This window comes from Strix uralensis, chromosome 9 (genome assembly GCF_047716275.1).
Source record: "Strix uralensis isolate ZFMK-TIS-50842 chromosome 9, bStrUra1, whole genome shotgun sequence".
Classification (NCBI taxonomy): Eukaryota; Metazoa; Chordata; class Aves; order Strigiformes; family Strigidae; genus Strix; species Strix uralensis.
The window spans coordinates 12138638-12158302 of record NC_133980.1 but is presented as its reverse complement, the minus strand read 5'-3'; the positions used below and the strand labels follow the sequence as shown (position 1 = coordinate 12158302).

The following is a 19665-nucleotide window of genomic DNA, read 5'->3' as shown; positions in this document are numbered from 1 at the left end:
TCCCCCCTTGAGCTTCAAAGTAGCCTAGATCTCATTAAACGCTTTTGATTCTCAAATATTTTTAGTTGTAGGCATCTTTCACAGCTATAGCAATCCATCAATTCTACCTTTTCACTACAGAATCCTCTTAAATTTTGATTAACAAAAGAGGAGTAGGAGCAGTTAGAACTTACTCTAACTTAAGTGGCTAGTGACTATCACCAAAAGGGGAGGAAGGAGACAACTTACTGTAAGTACCACAGAAGTATTTGTAATACTTTCTCCTGGAACTCTCTGGCAGTTGTTATGTTAGGCTCTGTTTTGAACTTGCATATGTTTTAAATTAAATATATATAAATAAGTGTTGGAGGGACATGTTATCTTTAGTACTTTCTGTTCTGCAGATGAAAAAAACGAAGCCTTTTGCTGTACATAATTTTAGTGTGTAACTAAAGAGTTCTGAAAACATTAAAAATAAAGACAAAGCTCAAGCTGAAAACTTTACTGTAAATGGAAACTATCGAAAAAAATGGTGAGCTGGCTGCTTACTGTAAGAACTCTAGTACTTTAGGGAAATCCAATTTCCCTTCCTGACGAGAGAAGGTCTGGAACTGTCAGAAGCTCCTGATTTCCCAGATAATAGTCTCTGGTAGCTTTTAGGGATTGTGAGGAGCGACTCTTTCTATGAATTTTGTGCTCTGATGGAAGGCTTGAGCATGTTTGAGAGAATGCAGGTTGGGAACTGTAATCTTATGCCATTAGGCCAATGAAATTATTCTGAGCTAAGCTAAACTGCAAATGTGTACAGATCTAGATAGTGTTGTTGTCTGTGCTGTCTCTTAAACCCACTCGCTCTTATTTTCAAGTGAAGTAGCTATTCTATCTGTGATTTTTCTACTTTGTGTTAACTATACTGGATGAGGGAAGGCTTTCACTGAAGTTCCAATGGTCACAAAAAAAGAAGCTTGTTCATATAAATTAAAGGGATGTCCAGGCACTGCCTGTCCTAGTTTGCTTATGATCATTGATGTGGTATTGTCCTATTTTGGTTAAATGCTCTCATTTTCTTAGTATGAAAAGAACAAAGGGCAGTTTTCTGTGACAAATCTGACAATACCAGGCTTATGTGTATGTGAGAGTAATGGAGATGAAATTCAGGTGGGTGAGAGATTCTGCTCACCCCTACAGTAAAACCACAAACGGATAATTTCAGCACATGGAATTTTTTCTCACCCTGCTAAGAACCAGTTTTACCCCTTGTGGAATGGGCACATACACCTTTTGGTCTCTGGAGTGAGTGATTTTGCTTCTGATATACATACCCTCAGAGAACAAGAAAAGCTCGTACTTCGATATGCAGTCTCAGCAGAGGAGCGTATCTGTAGGAGGCAATGCAGTCAGCTTGTGTGCTGTTTTGTTTACACAAATTAAAACCAGCAAGCTTGTATCCCCCTGCTAATTTCATCATAGAGCATCAACCTACAGAGTGTTCTGTTGTCTCGCCAGAGATGAATGTTAAAGTAGTGTTTGTACAGAGATGCTTTTCTTACAAGAATGTACTTTGAAGAGACTGAAGATGATGAGAACTGAAGTCAGATACTCAAACTGGTTTAGCTTTTATTTATTTCCCTCTTCCTGTAGGCTACAGTTCTGCATTAGTCATTTATCATGGAATGAAGTTGTGGTGCCACCATGGGGTTGGGGTTAAAGTAGAGGAGACTTTGGAGGAGAGGAATTAATATAAATTTATAAGATATTGCTTGCATAAATAACAAAACAATAGTATTTATATCCTCTTATAGCACGGTTACCTAGAATAATACATACGGTAAATACTATGATATGGACATGGCTGCTATTCCGCTATACGTAGCTGACTTGTTCTTCTGTTTTATCAACTTCATTCTCTGTGAGCAGCAATGTATCCAGCAGAATGGCCGATGATGCTTGGATGGGTGAGCTCCTCAGCCTCATAGGGCTCTGATACATAATGGGGTTAATCCCATTTCTCATCCCATGCATGACAAAGAGCTTGGAATTTTCTGCCACAGAGCTTCTGAAAGAGATCCTGCTGGAGCCCTTCCGAAGGGCCTTGATAGGCTTTGTGGTCCTATAGTTGCAAGTGATATACCTGCTGAAAGCCTCCCTAAATGTTTTGTTGAAGAGTGTATAGACAAGAGGGTTCACTCCTGAGGATACATATCCTATCCAAACAAATATCTCCATAAGCTTTTGAAAAATCTCCTTGTTGCAGGAGTTGCACAGAACTGAACTTATGTTTGTTATGAAGAATGGGCACCACATCAACAAGAAAAGAAAAAATACAATCCCCAGAACTTTTGACGCCCTTTGTTCGTTGGTGATTGTTTGCATGGACTTCCTCCCAATAGTAGATGTTCTGCAGATAGGCATGTCATTGGACAAAGTCTTGTCCTTTCTGGAGCCATTTAGCATGGCCATCTTTTCTGGTGAGGAGGCAGGTGTTGTGTCACGCTGAAATACTGTGGACACGGTTGACCAAGTGAAACGCTGAGGTGGCTTGTTGATCAAGTAGGCCTTCTTGCGTAGCACTTGGATTGTCAGAAAATAAGTGACTATCATGATAGCAAGGGGAATGAAGAATGCGGCCACTGATCCGTACAGGATGAAGTCATGAAAACGATCAGGCATCAGGACACACGTGATGTTTGTAGAGTTGCCATTCCCATCTTCAATGCCTCTGATAGGGATTGGAATAGCAATGCCTACAGGAGAAAAACCAAGTACTTCAGCATATGGTAATTGCTTGCAATCTCTTTTGGGCCTGAAGCCTCACAGTCTCTAAAGAGAGGTAGTTCCTGAGCTCTGGAGCAGGCACAGGGTGACGAAGAGAACATGAATTGTTGAGAGCATCACATGGGTAATTGGGCAAATAGTACTTTGTAAGACTTGGCAAGCTCAGCTTTAACAGAGTGCCCTTTCTAAGTAGATTGGGCCTAACCCTTAGCGATTGAGGAAGCCGTATAAAGTTGCCAACTTCTCAAGTGCAAAACACATGAATTGCTTTGACTGTAGTTGTTAGAATTAGCATGGCTTTTCCTCCAGTGAAATGTGTTTCCCTAATGCCATCTCCTTTTTTTTTTCCCCCCAGAGTAACCTTTGCACTTTTTGAAAGGCAGTTCTGTAAATACATAAATCTCATCTTTCCTTCTTATCTTAACCACATCAAGAGACTGGACACAGCTGATTTTTTTCACCCTGCTTGACTCTTTCATATATACAAGTAGTTAACTAGTTGCCAGAATTATGCAGTGTGTGTTAGAGATGGATTTGTTGTTTAAAGTCTCTTACATATTTAAGAGTGTTTAAATGAGGCTAGCTAGCTCTGTAATTCACCGCTCGTTTAAAAAAAAAAATGTTAGCAGTCTTGTCTTTTAAATGAATTTTTTATAACCACTAAATTACAGTCGGCACTTCATTTGCCAGCAGGCTGACATTACAACAAAAACAATGGGTTCCTTGCTGTCTGGTGAAGGTTATTTGTGCCATGTTTCCTGATACCACTTAATGAGATCTAGGGATTTACTGTATTCCTCTGCTACTCTGCTTACTGAAGTTGGTTGAAGGCAGCAAGAGAAAAATGGTTTACCCTTCAGACATTTGATCCCTTTCTTAATAAGAGGCACACCTTCAGATACAGCAAACATTTAAAATGAGGATTGAACCAAATTAACCTTTGATTTGGAGAACCTTGGCTCAGCTGCAGAGTACTTTTGTGTTAGATAAAAAAGAAAAAGTACAGCACTGATTAATAACAATAAATCAGGCATTAAAAGGTCAACTTGTAAGTGTCTTGTCATGCTAACAGTTTCCTTGTGATAAAATAGAGATAGCATATTTTCTCCTATTAAAACAGCTCTTCCAGAATTTTTTTCAAGTTGGAATTTTTGGGTTTAGGTGTGTATGTCTCAGCCAAGAAGGTAGATGTACCCATTCTCCTATGCATCATTGGCCTTAATAATCCAGAATAATTTTGTTCTTTCTCTTGCCCACAGAACATATAGCACTATGCCTGTGGGTGCCTGCAGCATGCATTAAGTGATTTGAATTAAGTGTTTTCACCTCCTTAGCTCATTTAACAGATTTATTTTTTTAAGCATGAAAGACAAGTGAGGTGCCACATGCACATCACAGAGGTGCTAATATCATAAAAGTTTATACATTGGCATCCTTTATATAAATGCTTCAGCTTTGTTTGGTTTTGGGGTTTTTTTGCTTGGGAGTTTGCCTTTCTACATGCTATATTGCCAGTGCATCTCAGTCTTTGGTGTGAATGTTACAAGCCACTCATTTATCTTTCAGTCTTTGATGTAAGTAATTAACCTTTTTTTACTTTCTTCATGGGATAATTCTAAGGCACAGATTTTAGCAGCATTTACTAAAGGCTTACAATTGTGTTTGGGACAGAATATGCTACCACAGGAACATGAAATCTTGCTTTCCCAGGAGACATGCTATACATGCAGATACTATCTTCTGGTTTTCTGATGTTTAGGACCATGAAGAAGAGTGGTGATTATCCCTACTCAATCTTTGCCCTTTCTGGTAAGCCTGATAAGGAGTAGTGGTTCAGGTAGATTTTTGTGATGTAGCTATGTATGATCTAAGAGGTAGACTTAGGCCAGCCCAGGTGTTAGGGCCTGCTAATCAATAGTACTTGGCCAAAGTTTCCATTTTGCCCGGCTTTCACTTATTGTTTTGAACATGAAAAGCTTCCGCATTCCTTTTTCAGTCTCCGAGTCTCACATACCTATTGAAATGAGCCAAACCACAATGATTTTGATGATTGTTGTAGCCCATGAATTGTACTGACTAGCCTGGATTGGCTTTTTAATCGCAATGTAGCGGTCTAATGAGATGGCACAGAGGTGCATGATGGAAGCTGTGGAAAAGAGGACGTCAAGGAACAGCCAGATAGGACACAAGGCGGTTGGAAAAGGCCAGGCATTGTCTGAAAGAGAACAGAAAACTCATTAGAATTAAGCTTTTTTGAGAGGTTTCAGTGTGTGGTTTTCCCTTGGCATCCGTACCTTTGAGAAGCTCATAATACTACAGGAACCGAGCTTTGCCACTGCCTCAGCTGGATTCTGTCTTACATTTTAGTTAGCTCCTAGCTAGTTGCCATCAGATTGATCAGGCTATTTGTGTGTTACAAACCTTTCCCTACCTTTTCATCCTTTTTAGATCATAAACTCTTTGTGGCAAGGACTCTGGATAAAAAAGTTTTTGAAAAATGGGCCATGACTGTGCTTGGTCCTTGTGCCCTGTTGTTAAATTATTATCTTCGGCTATGTCTCCTTGATAGTCCTGTGATTCAAGGTTGTATGAAATGGAGGAGATAATGGGTCATAACCGATGTATTAGTCAATCATTGCAGAACTATGGTTGAATCTTAGTGGTGATCTCAAAGAATCTAGTTCACACAGTTTTAAAATTAGTTTACTGTGTCACTTGACCAGATACAGTTGAGCACTAATGTGGCACAGCAGGGCTCTTCTGTCTCAGTAATGATTTCATGAAAATTGAAGGGCTTTCATGTGTGCCTTTTTTTTTTCAAAAGCAATGGCTTGGATTTTAAGTCTGGCATCCTGTTTTGTACAGTAGTTATCAGTCTTTAATGTTAATCTTTATAGCAAACATAGGGTCTGTCAACTGCATTGTGTCCCAGATAAAGGTTTTGTAGCATTCAGCTTTCCAAAAGGCTCATGTTTTTGAGAGCTGGATCTCCCCATCAATGTTTACAACACCAAACTGAATGAACTTTAATGAAACTCAATTTTTTTTTCTTAACTGCTTTATTTTCACTCACAAGTAGTTTGCATTGCAATCCAGCGCTAGCAGTGTTTAATTTGAGGTGCACCTTAGTGTTATGTGTCTATAAGAATGTTCTGTAGTCCTAGGGAAGAATGTGTGAACACAGAAGTTTTTTCTATTTCTAATGGTAGAAGTTGATGTCCTAGATATATATTCTCCTTCCTTATAAAATTCAGCTGTACTCAATCAGTAGGCACATTAATAGTATTGCCAGAGAAATCAGTTCTTCGTTGAATGACAATTAAGGAAAAAAAACCCCCGACATTTCTAACAAATCAGATTGGTTTTAATTTCCTTGCTCTGAATAAATAGATCTGTGTGCTGAGAATGCTGAATGAGCTGGACTATCATAATCCCCAGTTTTATCAATGTGGTAATGTTAGAGTAGTTTGAGATTAAAACATTTTTTTTTTTCAAAAGGTGACTTATAGACAGAAATTATAATAGTGCTGCCTTGACTTGAATTATAAACTCCAGAGGATGGAAAATTTTATAAAGTCATACATAGTATGTACTTGTCTGTACTCTTACCTATGCTGGAAAACCTCGCCTGTTAAAGAATGGGTGGATGGAGCCCTGAACTGAACCTCATCTATCCCCAAAGCAGTGGACTCCAGGTGAGAATGATGTAGAGAAGTAGGGAGGTGATAGCCCCCTGTACTCTGCACTGGTGAGGCCCCACCTTGAGTATTGTGTCGAGTTTTGGGCACCTCAATACAAGAGAGATATCGAGGTGCTGGAATGAGTGCAGAGGAGGGCAAAGAAGCTGGTGAAGGGCCTGAAGAATAAATCCTATGAGGAGCGATTGAAGGAGCTGGGACTGTTTAGTTTGAGGAGGAGAAGACTGAGGGGAGACCTCATCACTCTCTACAACTACCTGAAAGGACATTGTAGAGAGGTTGGTGCTGGTCTCTTCTCACAGGTAATTAGTGACAGAACAAGAGGGAATGGCTTTAAACTGCAACAGGGGAGGTTCAGACTGGACATTAGGATAAAAATTTCCACAGAAAGAGTGGTCAGACAGTGGAATAGGCTGCCCAGGGAGGTGGTGGAGTCACCATCCCTGGATGTGTTTAAGGGTCGTTTGGATGAGATGTTGGGGGATATGGTGTAGGGAAGAACTCTGTAGAGTCGGGCTGATGGTTGGACTCGATGATCCCAAGGGTCTTTTCCAACCTGAATGATTCTGTGATTCTGTGATGTAGGCAGTGAGGCAAAAGGAGAAGAGGCAGTCTATTTTCAAATCATTAACTAGTAAATTTTAGTATCTAACAGCATACTTCCTAAAATAGATGTCATGGTTGAAATTATGCTTTAAAAAATTATTCTGTCAGGCAGGTATGAGAAGGTTGTAATTAGTATATTATGTAACGCTTACTCATATTTAACTTGTCTATCTACACTTTCAGCTGGCAGTAAGGTATGGTGCCTTTCTAAAGCAAAAAAAGGAAAACCCGAGTATCTTGTGGCTCATGTAACCAGCTGTAAAAAAAGAAAAAAGTGAGGGGAAAAAATTACCATTAAAGGAAATAATTGATTTGATGGGCTTTAAATGTTTTTGCTCACTCCAGAAAAATAAGATGACTACTTTTGACTCTGTAATGAACAACTAGTTCGGATAAAATGTGAACAATGGAAAGTATATTCTACATCTTGAAGGACAGCAGATAACACAGCTGGATTTCAAGTGAGCAGCTAATACTTCTGTTGGAGATTACTTACATGCTGCTCCTTGGATTATAAGTGCTTTGCTTTTTGGAGAATTGCAGTGTGACAAATTCTTTCCTTTTGTAGTTAATTTACTCTTTGCAGAAGATAACCTTCAAATATTTTGCAACAAAAAGCCCTTTTTCTTCTTTTAAATATAGATGCATTTAAACAGCTATCTGATGGAAAGCAACCTTGTACGTTTTTATGAGCTGTAAGAGCTTTTGTTAGTTGATAAGTGCAATTGAACAGAGAAAGCTTTGTCTTTATTTTTGTCTTGATTTGAACTGGGTGCAGAAGGCAGTAAGTTATCACATTCACGATTACAGCATTATGTGTTATACTTACAGCATTATGTATTTGTGTGTGTGAGATGATGTTTTTTTATCCAGACAAAATCAGAGTAGACTTTAAATGCAGTAGCTGATAAGAATTGAAGAATATGGTTATTATTTAAACAAACCAAATACTATGAAACCGATACCTTAAGGTCCAGAAGAGTCACGTAGTTGCCTAGGATTCATACTGTGGTGTATTTTGGTTTTACTTATTTTGATTTGTTGGTTACACCTGTATTAGAAGCTCTGTGCCTAGTGTTTGAAGGACTGCTCTGGGCTGAGATTTTGTGCTTTCCTGGTGGTGGTGGTATGTTATCACTGTTGGCCTGTTCTGTTAGTTTGGGAGTAGGGAAAAGATGGATAACTAATTTTGCCTCAGGACTCAGAAAGCATTGCTGACCCTTGAACATGATGGTGACCTGCTTGCTTGTTGTCTTGCTTTATAATTCAGACTGAAGGTAAAATGAGTAGGTCCTGCCCAGTGGTGATACAAAGTCATTAGCAGGTCATGCTTAGTGGGATTGTTACAAGTTCTGAATCTTCTAGTATAGATCCACACTGCTGGAGCAGACCAGAGCATTTGCTGGGCTGACTGAGATTCTCCACCTTCTTTTTCCTTGGGACTTGAAATGCTGATTTGAAGAAGCTAGTGGATTGGATTTTTAAATTATTTTTTAACAATGCCTAGGTTATCTGACAAACGTGCCTGTCTCAAAACTCGTCTAGTTTCTCCAACTGTCAGGTGGTACAAGATAAAAAGATATTCCTCCTTCCTAAAAACCTTGCCTTGGATCTTCCCAGCGCTGCAGTAGTGCTGCTGTTACTATTTTCCTTATTTTGAGTCAATGAAAGATAAAATACATGTTTTAAGATTTGCTTTGCACTAAGAGAGGTAAGATGAGCTTTTACCACAACTGCCTACCCTTGATTAGTCTTTACTTAAGAAAAGATTTATTTATAGGAAATACCTTGGAAATGTGTAATCCTTAAAACAAAATACAGTATAGAAGAGCTGCTCTTGCTATAAGCCAAAACATTTTTTGAAAGCCTGGGAGAAAGCACTGCTTGTGTACATGTGTAAGCTTGATTAAGAGAGTTCTTTAAACTGACTTGGAAACCATTTGTTCTACTGCTGTAAGACAGGCCGCTGAAGCATGTTGCCTGTAAAGGATTTTGTTGCTGTTAGATAATAATGCTTTTACTGAGGTGGAAATTGGATATTTTTAATCACCAGCTGAGTTAAGTATAGGCTTCAGTCTTCAAATTGGTGTGCGTGTGTCTGTAGCCTGCGTGTACCATGTTCACCCTCGTGTCAGTATTCAGCTTCGTGGACTGCATAGACCTGGAGTTTCCAGGCCACTCTCTTGCTGTTTAACCCCTGTGGTTGCCTGTGTTTATTTCTCTGCTACAATTTTAGCTTCAACAGTAGTTGTTCGCTGTCATGTAGATTTTTTTTTTTTTAATTTAGCCAAAGTAATTTTTTTTGTTGTTAGAGGTGCTTTGTGAGGAATACACCTTTATTTTCTTACTTATCTTTAAATAGAGACTTTGGAAAGTAGCCTTCAATTAAAGCAGTTTTCTCTGGTAGTTTGCACAAGCAAGAAAGGAAGACTTGCTATGGTTCATCAGTAATGGGGGAAGATTAGGATGGCGATTGCTTGTGATAGATTTTAAAAATAATGGTTTGCAGCCTGGGACAATCAGCTTTACCTTCTGATTTTTAAGTGGATGAACATCCGGAATGGAGAATGTATTTTAAAAGATGGTACATGCACTGTCTCCGATGCATGTAACCTAATGCCCACCAAGCCATGGACAACTGACTTTTTCCTGCTGCAGACTTTGTAAATGAGTCGATCTCTCCAGCTTATTTGTGAATTTCACTGTCTGATGAATAACAACATTTTTGCTTTCTTTTAGTAGTTCTGAGTGTTAGAAACTTGGATAACTCTTCTGAAAGCTAGATTTCAGAGAATGCAATTATTTCCTAACATGCCCTCCTTTTTTTGGAAGAAATGAGAAGAATTTAGCAAGCAATAAAAGCAATGAACTGTTTGTATATTCTGACACTTGCACTCCTAAATTAAAATTGCAGTGTATATTTGTACCAGGGTACATTTTGGTCGCTCTGCTGAGAAATAATCTGCTGCTCATGGCATTATACCTGCGAGTGAGTTACAGATTTATTTATTTATTTATTTTTAAGAGAGACAGCTCTTTATTACAGAGACAGTCTATTTCTGAAGATTTTTCTGTAAGTGTACCGTCAGGGCATGGAGCCAATATGTGTATTAGGTTTTGAATTTGAACGCTCTGTGACACATTAGTTTTTGCAGTCAGGATCATTTAATGTGACTGCACTTTAGTTCACACCTTTTCCCTCAAATATCCTCTACATAATTAGGTATCGGCCCCAAATCGGAAGCATAATATTTGTATTCTGTATCTAGAGGCTGCACCCAGCTATTTCATTATTATGGAAACATTCCTGTGTGGAAGTGCCAGGAGACTGGATTTAATTTGCTCTACGGCTATCAGTGATTATTCTAGGTTCAAGTAGTTATCTGGCTAATGTAGCTTCAAGATTTAGACTTGTTATGTATTTAAATGTCTGTTCTAGCTTCATTCCAGTAACTCCTCATGTTTTGCTCATGCTTTGAACTTCTATAAACACCTCAGCATCTTCTCCCAGTTGGTGAAGAGGCAAAGCAGTTTTTCTGGTTGGCTGCCAAAGACTTGTATGCAAGAAATTTCAGTTTTAACCACTGCTATGTGAAAGGCTGGTCACAGTCTTACTTAGTTAATTATAACTAATTTGGCTACTTTCTTGTAAATTTCCTTCAACGTGAAAGATGCTTTTGTTTGACTTTTAAATTAAGATTCCTAGCATGCTTTGAACTGTTGTAACCAGGGTTTAGCACTGGATTAATTGAGAGATTAAGGAGAAATAGTCTCTTTATAAAGTTAAAAGAAAAGATTTATTAGTCTAGCAAAATGAAAAAAAAATTAAAAATCCAAACCAAAAAACTACCACCACCGAAAACCAACTCCACAAAATCCAGAACTTGTCTTTACTTTGTATTGATTGCTAGTCCAATACAGGTACTTTATATGGTTAGTAGTTTTATTATTAATGAGGTCTTTGGCAGGAACTAAGCAGTCACAGTATGTGTGTGTAAGTATGTATATACATATCGGTTTCTTGCCTCTACACACACACACGGACATATATATGACATACCATGGGTTTTTATAAGTGACTGGTTTTTTTTCAAGTTAGAAATCACTGTCCTGGTCATATACAGTCATTTTTTCTTTTTAGAAGCTGTTGCTTGAAAAAAGACTATTTTATGATCTCCACACTGAATTCTCACCTCCAGTTCATACTTGTGTTTAGGGAGAAGCAGTCTGTAATATACAGACATTCAGTCTCAAGGCATTTGGTGAATAAACACATTTGTTAATAAAGTGATATCAGTCTTCTGCAGCAAACAAAAGCTACTGATGGCCTTTTGAAATAAAGTTTATGATTGTGTTTACTTGTTGCTCAGGCAACTCTTAGAGATCTAGCATAGGAAAAATGAACTCCTGCAGACGTTCATTATCTAGGGCCCAGTCGTATCTATACCTTAAAGATAATTGTGTAAATCCATAAGTTTACTGAAAAACCCATGTCACTGATTTTTTTTTTTTCATTTGTATGACATGAAAATAGACCATTTAAAATGTATTCTTAAAGAAACTTTAGGAGTAGAAGAGGAGACTTTCCCATGGAGCTGCCTCTGATTAGTTGTCAAAAGCAATATCTGAAATAAAGCGGGGCATGAGAGAATATGAAAAAGCTGTGCTTGTTCTGTAGTGACTAACCAGAAAGAAAATGTCACACCCAATGTATGTTCATGTAAAAAATACCTATTTTATTCCATATGAACCAGACTAAATTGATAAATCTGAATCCCAAACATTAGGTACACAGATTGAGGCTTCCTGGGCTTGACAGATGAGTTAATTCTTTGGGACGCTTTACAAACCTGCCACTTTCCCTAGGGTGGGAGAAAATCAGTTTCTCTGAAACTGGTACTGGTAAAGTTTGTTGTCACTGATGGTGCCAGGGACCACCTCTGACTGCTTATGGAACTTAGAGTCAATACTAAGGTAAAATCAGGTGCCTGACTCCTAGAAAGTTCAAAACATGTTCAGTGTACTGAATAGATGCCTAGTATTCATTTCACGTTTTTTAAGAGAAGACTGTCTGCAATTAGTGTCATATCCAGCAGAACAGATGCCAACGTTGTGCTGATGTTGTTAAAAATAATATTACACTGTACAAAATGTAATTTCCCATGTCCAGCTCCAATTTAGTTTGTTCTAATTCTTGGGTGATTTTTGAATGGTTTGTTTCAAAGGAGAGAATATCCACAGTGGGTATACTTCCCATAAAGACATTAAGCTATATTAAGGTGAGAGGGAGAGAAGATTTAGCAGCCCTCATCCAAGTGATTCTTAAAAATGTAACGGTGGAAAGCAAACAGTTTTTTGGTTTAAATTAGACCTCCCCAAATTGTACCCCGTATGCTAGTCTGATGAAACAAATGCACTGTACTTACCAAATAGTATTATGAGAAGGGCTATCGGCATCACAAACAGACCCACGAGCAAATCTGCCACCGCCAAGGATGTCAAAAAGTAGTTGGTAGCATATTGCAACTTTTTCTCCAGAGACACTGCCAGTATGACAAGTATGTTCCCCCCAATGGTGGGGATTATCACCAGGAGGATCAGTAAAGCTGCCCAACGCACTTTGTTTCCTTGTTCGTCACTTGAGTAGTCCTGCTTGGGTTCTCCCGTTACTGAGAGAGGTGACAAAGATCCATTGCCAACTCCAGACCCATTCAAGAAATGTAAAGGATAGGACATTTTTGTGTCCAGCAGAATGTATTCAGGAGCTGTATTTTGCGCAGGAATTGTGTATGGTGTGAGAGTTCACTGTTCCTTTCTGGTCCAGGATGGTCCTGAAGAAAGGCCAGCATGGTCAGTATGGTAAACTGGTCATCTGCTATTTTGAGATACAGTAACCATGTCCAAGCTGGTATCCAGTTTTTTTATTCTGTGCCTTGCTGGGCGCAATTAGGTCTTAAAAATGAAAGTCCTGTCTTGTGTCCATCTCTGGCTGGTAGGGTTCAGTGGTCTGGTTTCCCCTTTATAGCGAGGTTCAGGTTTCAGAAGATTGTAGGAGACAATTCAATAGCTGTGAAAAGTGAGCAGTGCATTAGCTTCTTTTTTTTTCTTTCTATAGCAGTAAAAAGTGATAGATTAATTTGGATGCCAAATGGTTCCCTTTAGATACGGTGTACATAGATTTGCTCTTTGTAAGAACAGACTGATGCAAAGGCAGATGCTTGCGTTGTGTATATGCAACTCCTCCTCTCCCGAGTGTCTAGTCTCCAGCAGTGTGTGCGTAGGCAGACAGCAGTTCCCATCTTTCCCCTTATTAAGAATCCTATTTCTCCACAGAGGGTCACCCCAAAAATATCTTCAGAAATGATGTATGAGGTTTCCGTTTCAATGTCTACAGTTCCTAATTTATCAGGTGAGGGTCAGGAAGCTGTAGACAATAAAACACTGGTGACAGTCTCAAGGGGACCGTAAAGATTTATGGAACTGAGACATCTAAATTTACCCATTACTTGGTGTGGGGGGGGATTTGTGGGTGAGTAAACTGCTTGGTTTTGTAATCTGAGCAGGGCTTTTATTAAGTACAGCCTTTTCTCTCCCTCTCTTTCTCTTTCTGTCTCTCTCAACTCTGCTGAAGACTTTAACGCTTACATTTCCCCCTTGAAGCAGAGACTAAAACAGCTGTCACGGCATTAAGCTGAACGAACGCTCAGTTACTGAGAAGATGTGATGTGTTGCAATTTTCAGATGAAGAAAACCTTACCTCTTTCTCGTGCATTTTAGTAGAGTCCACTTTGCATCCAGGAAGATCCTTTGTAATCTTCTTTTTCATCATATGGTGGATTTTAAGAAAAGATTTTTTCACTACTTTCTGGAAAACAGGTTGTTCGTTTGGGTTTGGCTTTTATAATTTTTCTAAAGCTTGTCTCTCTATGCGTTTTTGTTTAGCACTTATGTTTCCTCTAACACCAAGATTAAGAATTTCTATTTTGGGAAAACTGTATTTCCTACCCAGGTATTTTCTCCAACTCTTGAATGGAGGAGAAGATTCGTTCTTGTCACATTTAAAAAATGATAGAAATAAGGTTGTGTTCTTTTTTTGCTGTTGTTTCTCTTCCATTCTTTTGATGATTTTACTTAAGTGATTAGCAGAGTCTATGCAGTTTTCATTAGCAAAGCTCACAGTCTGCTGCTTCCCTTGTTTGTTGATTGACTCATTCCAGTGTATCCAGCTCCCGTGCTTGAAAAGCAGGGAAGAGAATGAGTGGGGGTTTGGCTGGAAAAGAGCCAGAGAGGGTTAATTGATTCCGTGCTCCAGTACAATAATGTGTGCTCCTTGTAGCTGTATCAGGCTGTGCAGATCCTGTAAACGACCCTTCATGCTCCAGTATTGTAGCTCGGTGCACCATAGCTGCGTATGCCTGTGCGCACTCGCTCTTGCTCGCTTGCTCTCTGGACGGAAGCACAGTTAACCCTAAAAAGTTCTGCTGCCCTATAAATGCTCCAGTTTTTTTCTTGACTAATTTTATAACAGTATTGTTTAGCAAACTATTTTAAGTGTGTGCACTGTTACTTTAAATCTTTCTTCATGCAGCTGCTTTTTATTATCATGTGTTCTCTTCTGTTACCCTCCAACTTTCAGTCAGATGTGTGTGTGTCTTATAGCTCCACATTAAAATGGAAATAGAGCTCACTTCCAAGGACATTAGCTGGACAAGTGTGTAACAGAGTCCTTGAGTTTAAGGCCAGAAGAGACCATGAGATCATGGTCTAACCCCCTGTATATCACCACCGGCCATTACATTCCATGAATTGCTCGCCAGGCTTGAGCTGGGAATCAGGTCATCAGTGAACTGTGAATCAATTTATATTTCTTTTAAAAAAAAATTAAAAAGCATTTGTATCTTTAGGATACAGCTACTTTGGAGCCAAAGAGAGAAAGCTGCTGCCAGAAATTAATAGAAATATTTGACTTAGTGTGTTCAGATCATACAATAAAATTTCCAGCAAAGTAGTTTTCACTTGTTCCTTATTAAAGGAAACCTTCAGTAAGATTCCATGCTGTATTCATTTGCAATTGATTTTTGATATCTTTATTCTTCAGAAAAGTATGTATTAGGAAATAAAGATTAATCCAGCTATGGTATTTATTTCATTATCTGACCACCTCCGCATTGTCACCCTGACAGTACTGAGAGACTAGAGCACATGAAAACATAGAAAAACCAGAAATCAAGAGAGGACAATACTGTATTGGGCTAATGAGCATTTGGATTCAGTTTTCATTAAGCTCAACTATGGCTAATCAACTTCTGTTTTATTTTATAAATCTTGAAGGCTCTCCTGGAATTAATCTAACCATACTTGAAGTCTTTACCAAAATTTCTGTTGGATTAAACACAACCAGTGTTCACTCTTTCTGATTGTACAGATGAAGCTTGTTTTCCTTCATCATTGACACTTGAGCTATTTTCTTTCTTGTTGAAAGGCATCTAGAATTATTACTGCTTTCTGGAGATGGAGCTATTGGCAGTATGTCTGAATCATAAATAAAAAAAAAAGATGTTCCTGAGTGAAACCACCGAAGTCTAGTACACGATTAATCCTTTAACTTCAGTGGTCTACTTGTGGGTGTATGCTATGTCCAGATCTTCATGTAACATCTCTGAATTTAAAGAACAGAATTAAAATTTCTGGGGGGAAAAAAAATAGACAATGCATCTATCAGAACCATCTGCTAATCATCAACACCAGTTACTGATCAAGCCTGTGTTGGAGCCGAAGCATTATCTTGAAAAAGGTTTATTTTCTTTTTTTTACCTTTCACATTTTTCTCTTTCACAGCACAGAAGACACTATACCTCAATCACTTCAGTGTGGGGGAGGTATCAGAGTTATAGAAGTGTAATTTTGTCAACTTAAGTTCTGTATCACCTCTTTATAAATTTTCTTCACATATCTTACTGTCTGAAGCATCACTGTTGGTTACTGCAGTAAAGAGCTGTTTTGGTCAAAGTGAAAATCAAGTGTTCACACTTCTCTGGAATGTCTCAGTGGATGTTATAATGTAATTTATATGACAAAATCATCTCTTTAGCCTCTAGAATGGCTAAATTAAATAAATTGGGGGCCAGGAGGCACCTTGATGAAGCACCAGCTGAAGGCTGTGCTGTTGCCTGCAGATTGCTCTGATGAAAGCTGTATAAGTGCATTCGTATCTAACTGAAAAGGAAATTATTTTTTTAAAATACAGATGAAAACAGTTTTCTTAGGAACTCATAGAAAAAGATCATATGAGTTTAGTTGCATATAGGCTTGTATAGCACATATACCTGCTTGGTGCATTGTTTCATTTCAGATGGCATGAAAACTTATCTTCCTTTTGTGATGTTTTTTGAACTTTCCCATGTTTGAATAATTTCTGAGAAACATCTCCTCTTGTATATCTATTACAGATCTGCAGCAGGTTCTTCACTGCGTGCTTTTGGCCAGGCTTTTTGTGCAGGCCACTGCCCTGCCCCACGTCCAGTTCCTCTCCTGTGTTTAGTGAGTGTTAAACCCTAAATCTTGCCAGACCCGACTCCTAGTCCACTGTAACCGGAATATTTGAACAATGCATAGATATTTTTTTCCACCCCTTGCTGTTATTTCTGTTTTCAAATTACCAATACTATTTTGAGTGGTGCCACATCTACATTAGATGTGATCTGACACTGGTGACAGTGTTATTCAGTCAGTCCTTGTCCCTCAAGTTCACCTGCTGTGCCTGTTGGCAGCGCTCAGCCTCATCCTCCTGACAGTGGGAGGCCTCCTAGAAGTTCTCATTCTTCAGCAAGTCTTGCTTAGGCAACCAGGAGGCATTTCAAAGGAAAACATTGTGAAGAAGGAGTCTGTGTTGCACATGAGATAGTTGCAGGAAATTCCTGGTGCAGGAATAGCTCGGATCCTTTTTGTTGAGAGAGAAAGACATGGGGTTTACACCCATGTTTAGTCTATGCCAAAATGTGTCAGTTTGTTGTATTTTTCTCTGCAGGTTTTCCATCTTCTGTGTTTGCCCCCCTCTGCTACACACACACCCTTCAGAAATGATTGCAAATTGTGCAATTAGATATCTGCGTTCCTCCTTTATTAACTCATTCATGGATGAAATTAAACTTCTGTTAAGCTTTTTCTTTTTTTTAATCTGTCACTGCACTACCAAAGCAACTTGTGGAAATAGTTCTGTATCAAATGATTAATTCATGTCCAGTAGTTTAGAAAGTCATAAATATTTAGAATCTTTTGAAATATAACTGAGGAAACTTAATGAGGAATTTAAAAGATATATTTGACATTGTTCTTTAATTCTCTGACATTTCATTTTTCAATGAGTTGCAAAGTCCTTAAATATTTAGACTAAAAAATAAGTGTATGTTAGTGATGCATCAGATGCTTCCATTTTTAGTCTCAATCACGAGTGTAATGGTTTATTTTCAGTGTTATATTTATTTACTTATTGATGCTACCTTATATACATATACAGGGTTTAATGTTTAAATATTGCTGAAATGTAAAGAGAAATGACAATAGTCCTCTAACCGTCAAGATGTGCAACTTGCAGAATTGGAGATAAACTGCACAAAGGTATTTGGATGTGATTTTAACTGGACTGTGATCTAAGAAACCAAGTGGAATATGCTTCAAGATACAGCAGTCCAAGTCTTTCATTTGTCTTGTGGTGTTGTTGCATGCCTCTTGGAAAAAAAGACTAAAGGGGATTGTTAAACAGAGTCAATGTCTAACAGTGTTCCTCAACTTTCAGTAGCCCAATAAGGCTCTTGTAGATAAAGCCTACTAAGAATTACAGTATCTACAGATGTTACAGTTGTAATTATCTTCAGAAAAAAAACCCCTGTTTAGGTTCCTTACAGATTCCTAACAAGGCTGCTGTAAGAAATGTTTCATGGTGAAAAGGAACTACAATTTCAGGGTTCTCTGCAAATTATGGAGAACCTTCCACAGTCAACATCATGGATTTAAAGGAAAGCTGACCACCTTCTGTGTCCAGCTGATCTGGGTGGTTTGTTCATACTACTCTGTGTTAGTAACAATTGACATCCTGGGGTTTATTTTGTGAATTCTTGTAGTTTAAGAAAAGCTTTCTTCCTTTCTCTTTGGAAGTAATGAAAAATCCCAAACTTTCTTTGGTTTCTCAGAAATTCTAGGGCGCTTACAAGCTAAGTGTCAGCTTTTATACAGAGAATATTTATATGTGTATATAAATGTCACTTATATTTAATTATATCCAGGAGATTAGCATCTCCAGGAATGAGATCAAAGTTGAGGCTAAGGCTAAGGTAATTGGGCAGGAGTTAGGCAGCTCCTTTTGTTCTCTCTGGTTTCCATGAATATTCAAAATCCTTTGCCGCATAGGGTGTTTTTTTCTTGTGGAGGTTTTGAGAGCAGCCAGTTGGTGAGTAAAACTAATAAAATGCTAGCTATTATGTTTTGCTGAGAATCTCTCATTACTGTCTTGGTGCACCTTTATTTTTCTTTATGGTTTTGTTTATGACTTCTGGAACAAACCGAACTGGATCTTGGAGGAAGTCCTTAATCTACAGCCCATATATCATGACAGTGAAACTTATCCTGGTGTAGGGTGGACACAAAGCTGTAGTTGACTACTGTGTTGAAGCCCTATAGAAGAAACCTTTAAGCATTTTTGTTGTCTTGATTCACTTAATTTCCTGGTAACAGAACAAAGTTGAAGCTAGTTGTGATGATGTTGTTTTGTATACAGGTCTGGGTTCACTGATGTCGTGTTTTGATGGCATATGTAGGAGCAGTTGAGCAGTTTTCAGATGAAAATGAAGGAAATAATCAGGCCGTTCTTTTGTCGTCGTTTTGCTGTTGTAGTAAAATGTAATTGCAAAAGCAAACTGCTTGAGCAAAACCAGTGTTAGGAAAAAAGGAAGGAACCAGTGCATTAAAGATAATTTGGTTTTTAAAAATAGACATTGCCTATCTTTCTAAGATATACATCCCAGTTTAGAGATGTGCCTTAGGCTTTAATATAGGAATTTTTATATGAAATTACTGGACTGTGTTATGGGAAGGTCAGACTAGAGGACTATGGTACATTGCTTCTGTCCTCAGAATATATTAAATATACTCCATGTTTAGAATTTCTACTATGACTTTTAAGAGGGGGCAAAAAATTGTGGCTGCAGATGAAACTTCTGCCCACTAAATCTCCAGATGTTATCCTGGTACTTCATGTGATGTTATCTTTGGTGTTTAACGTGTAGTAAGAACAGATGCCCATATTAGGACTGTTGCTGAGCGTGACTTCTGATAAACCATTTATCTTTTTTTAGTACTGTTTTAAGTTTTCTCGCACTCTTCGGAGGTTTCCACTCAGTAACCAGAACGATTCAGCCATCAGCACAACAGAGTGGTGGGGGTCTCTGACAGGGAGCGGGAGGGGTGGGCTTGGTTTGGGAACCTGCGTGGGGCTTGGTACCAGTGAAGTGGAAACTTCCTCGGTCAGCAGCAGGACTGCCCCTCCGTTGTGCTGCGTGTCAAGTCAGCAGCTGTGCTCTAAGTGAAGGGTGAAAGCCTGGGGCTAGGGGGA

At 38.6% G+C, this 19665-nt stretch overlaps 2 protein-coding genes across 4 annotated transcripts in view; one reads left to right on the top strand and one right to left on the bottom strand.

The window, feature by feature from the left end:
* PSMD1 (proteasome 26S subunit, non-ATPase 1) overlaps nt 1-19665 on the top strand; it is a 75682-nt gene that overhangs the window by 26678 nt on the left and 29339 nt on the right. The gene's annotated exons all lie outside the window — the stretch shown is intronic.
* On the bottom strand, nt 1574-14203 carry HTR2B (5-hydroxytryptamine receptor 2B). 2 transcript variants are annotated; one of them, XM_074877299.1, is made up of 4 exons: nt 13816-14203; nt 12485-13125; nt 4769-4969; nt 1574-2723 (listed from the first exon to the last, which is right to left on the bottom strand). In XM_074877299.1, exons 2-4 carry the CDS (start codon nt 12792-12794, stop codon nt 1843-1845), a joined length of 1392 nt encoding a protein of 463 aa, XP_074733400.1. In that variant the 5' UTR covers nt 12795-13125; nt 13816-14203; the 3' UTR covers nt 1574-1842. The 2 variants fall into 2 exon arrangements, with proteins under 2 accessions (XP_074733400.1, XP_074733399.1); XM_074877298.1 differs by lacking the exon at nt 13816-14203 and having other exon boundaries at nt 12485-13458.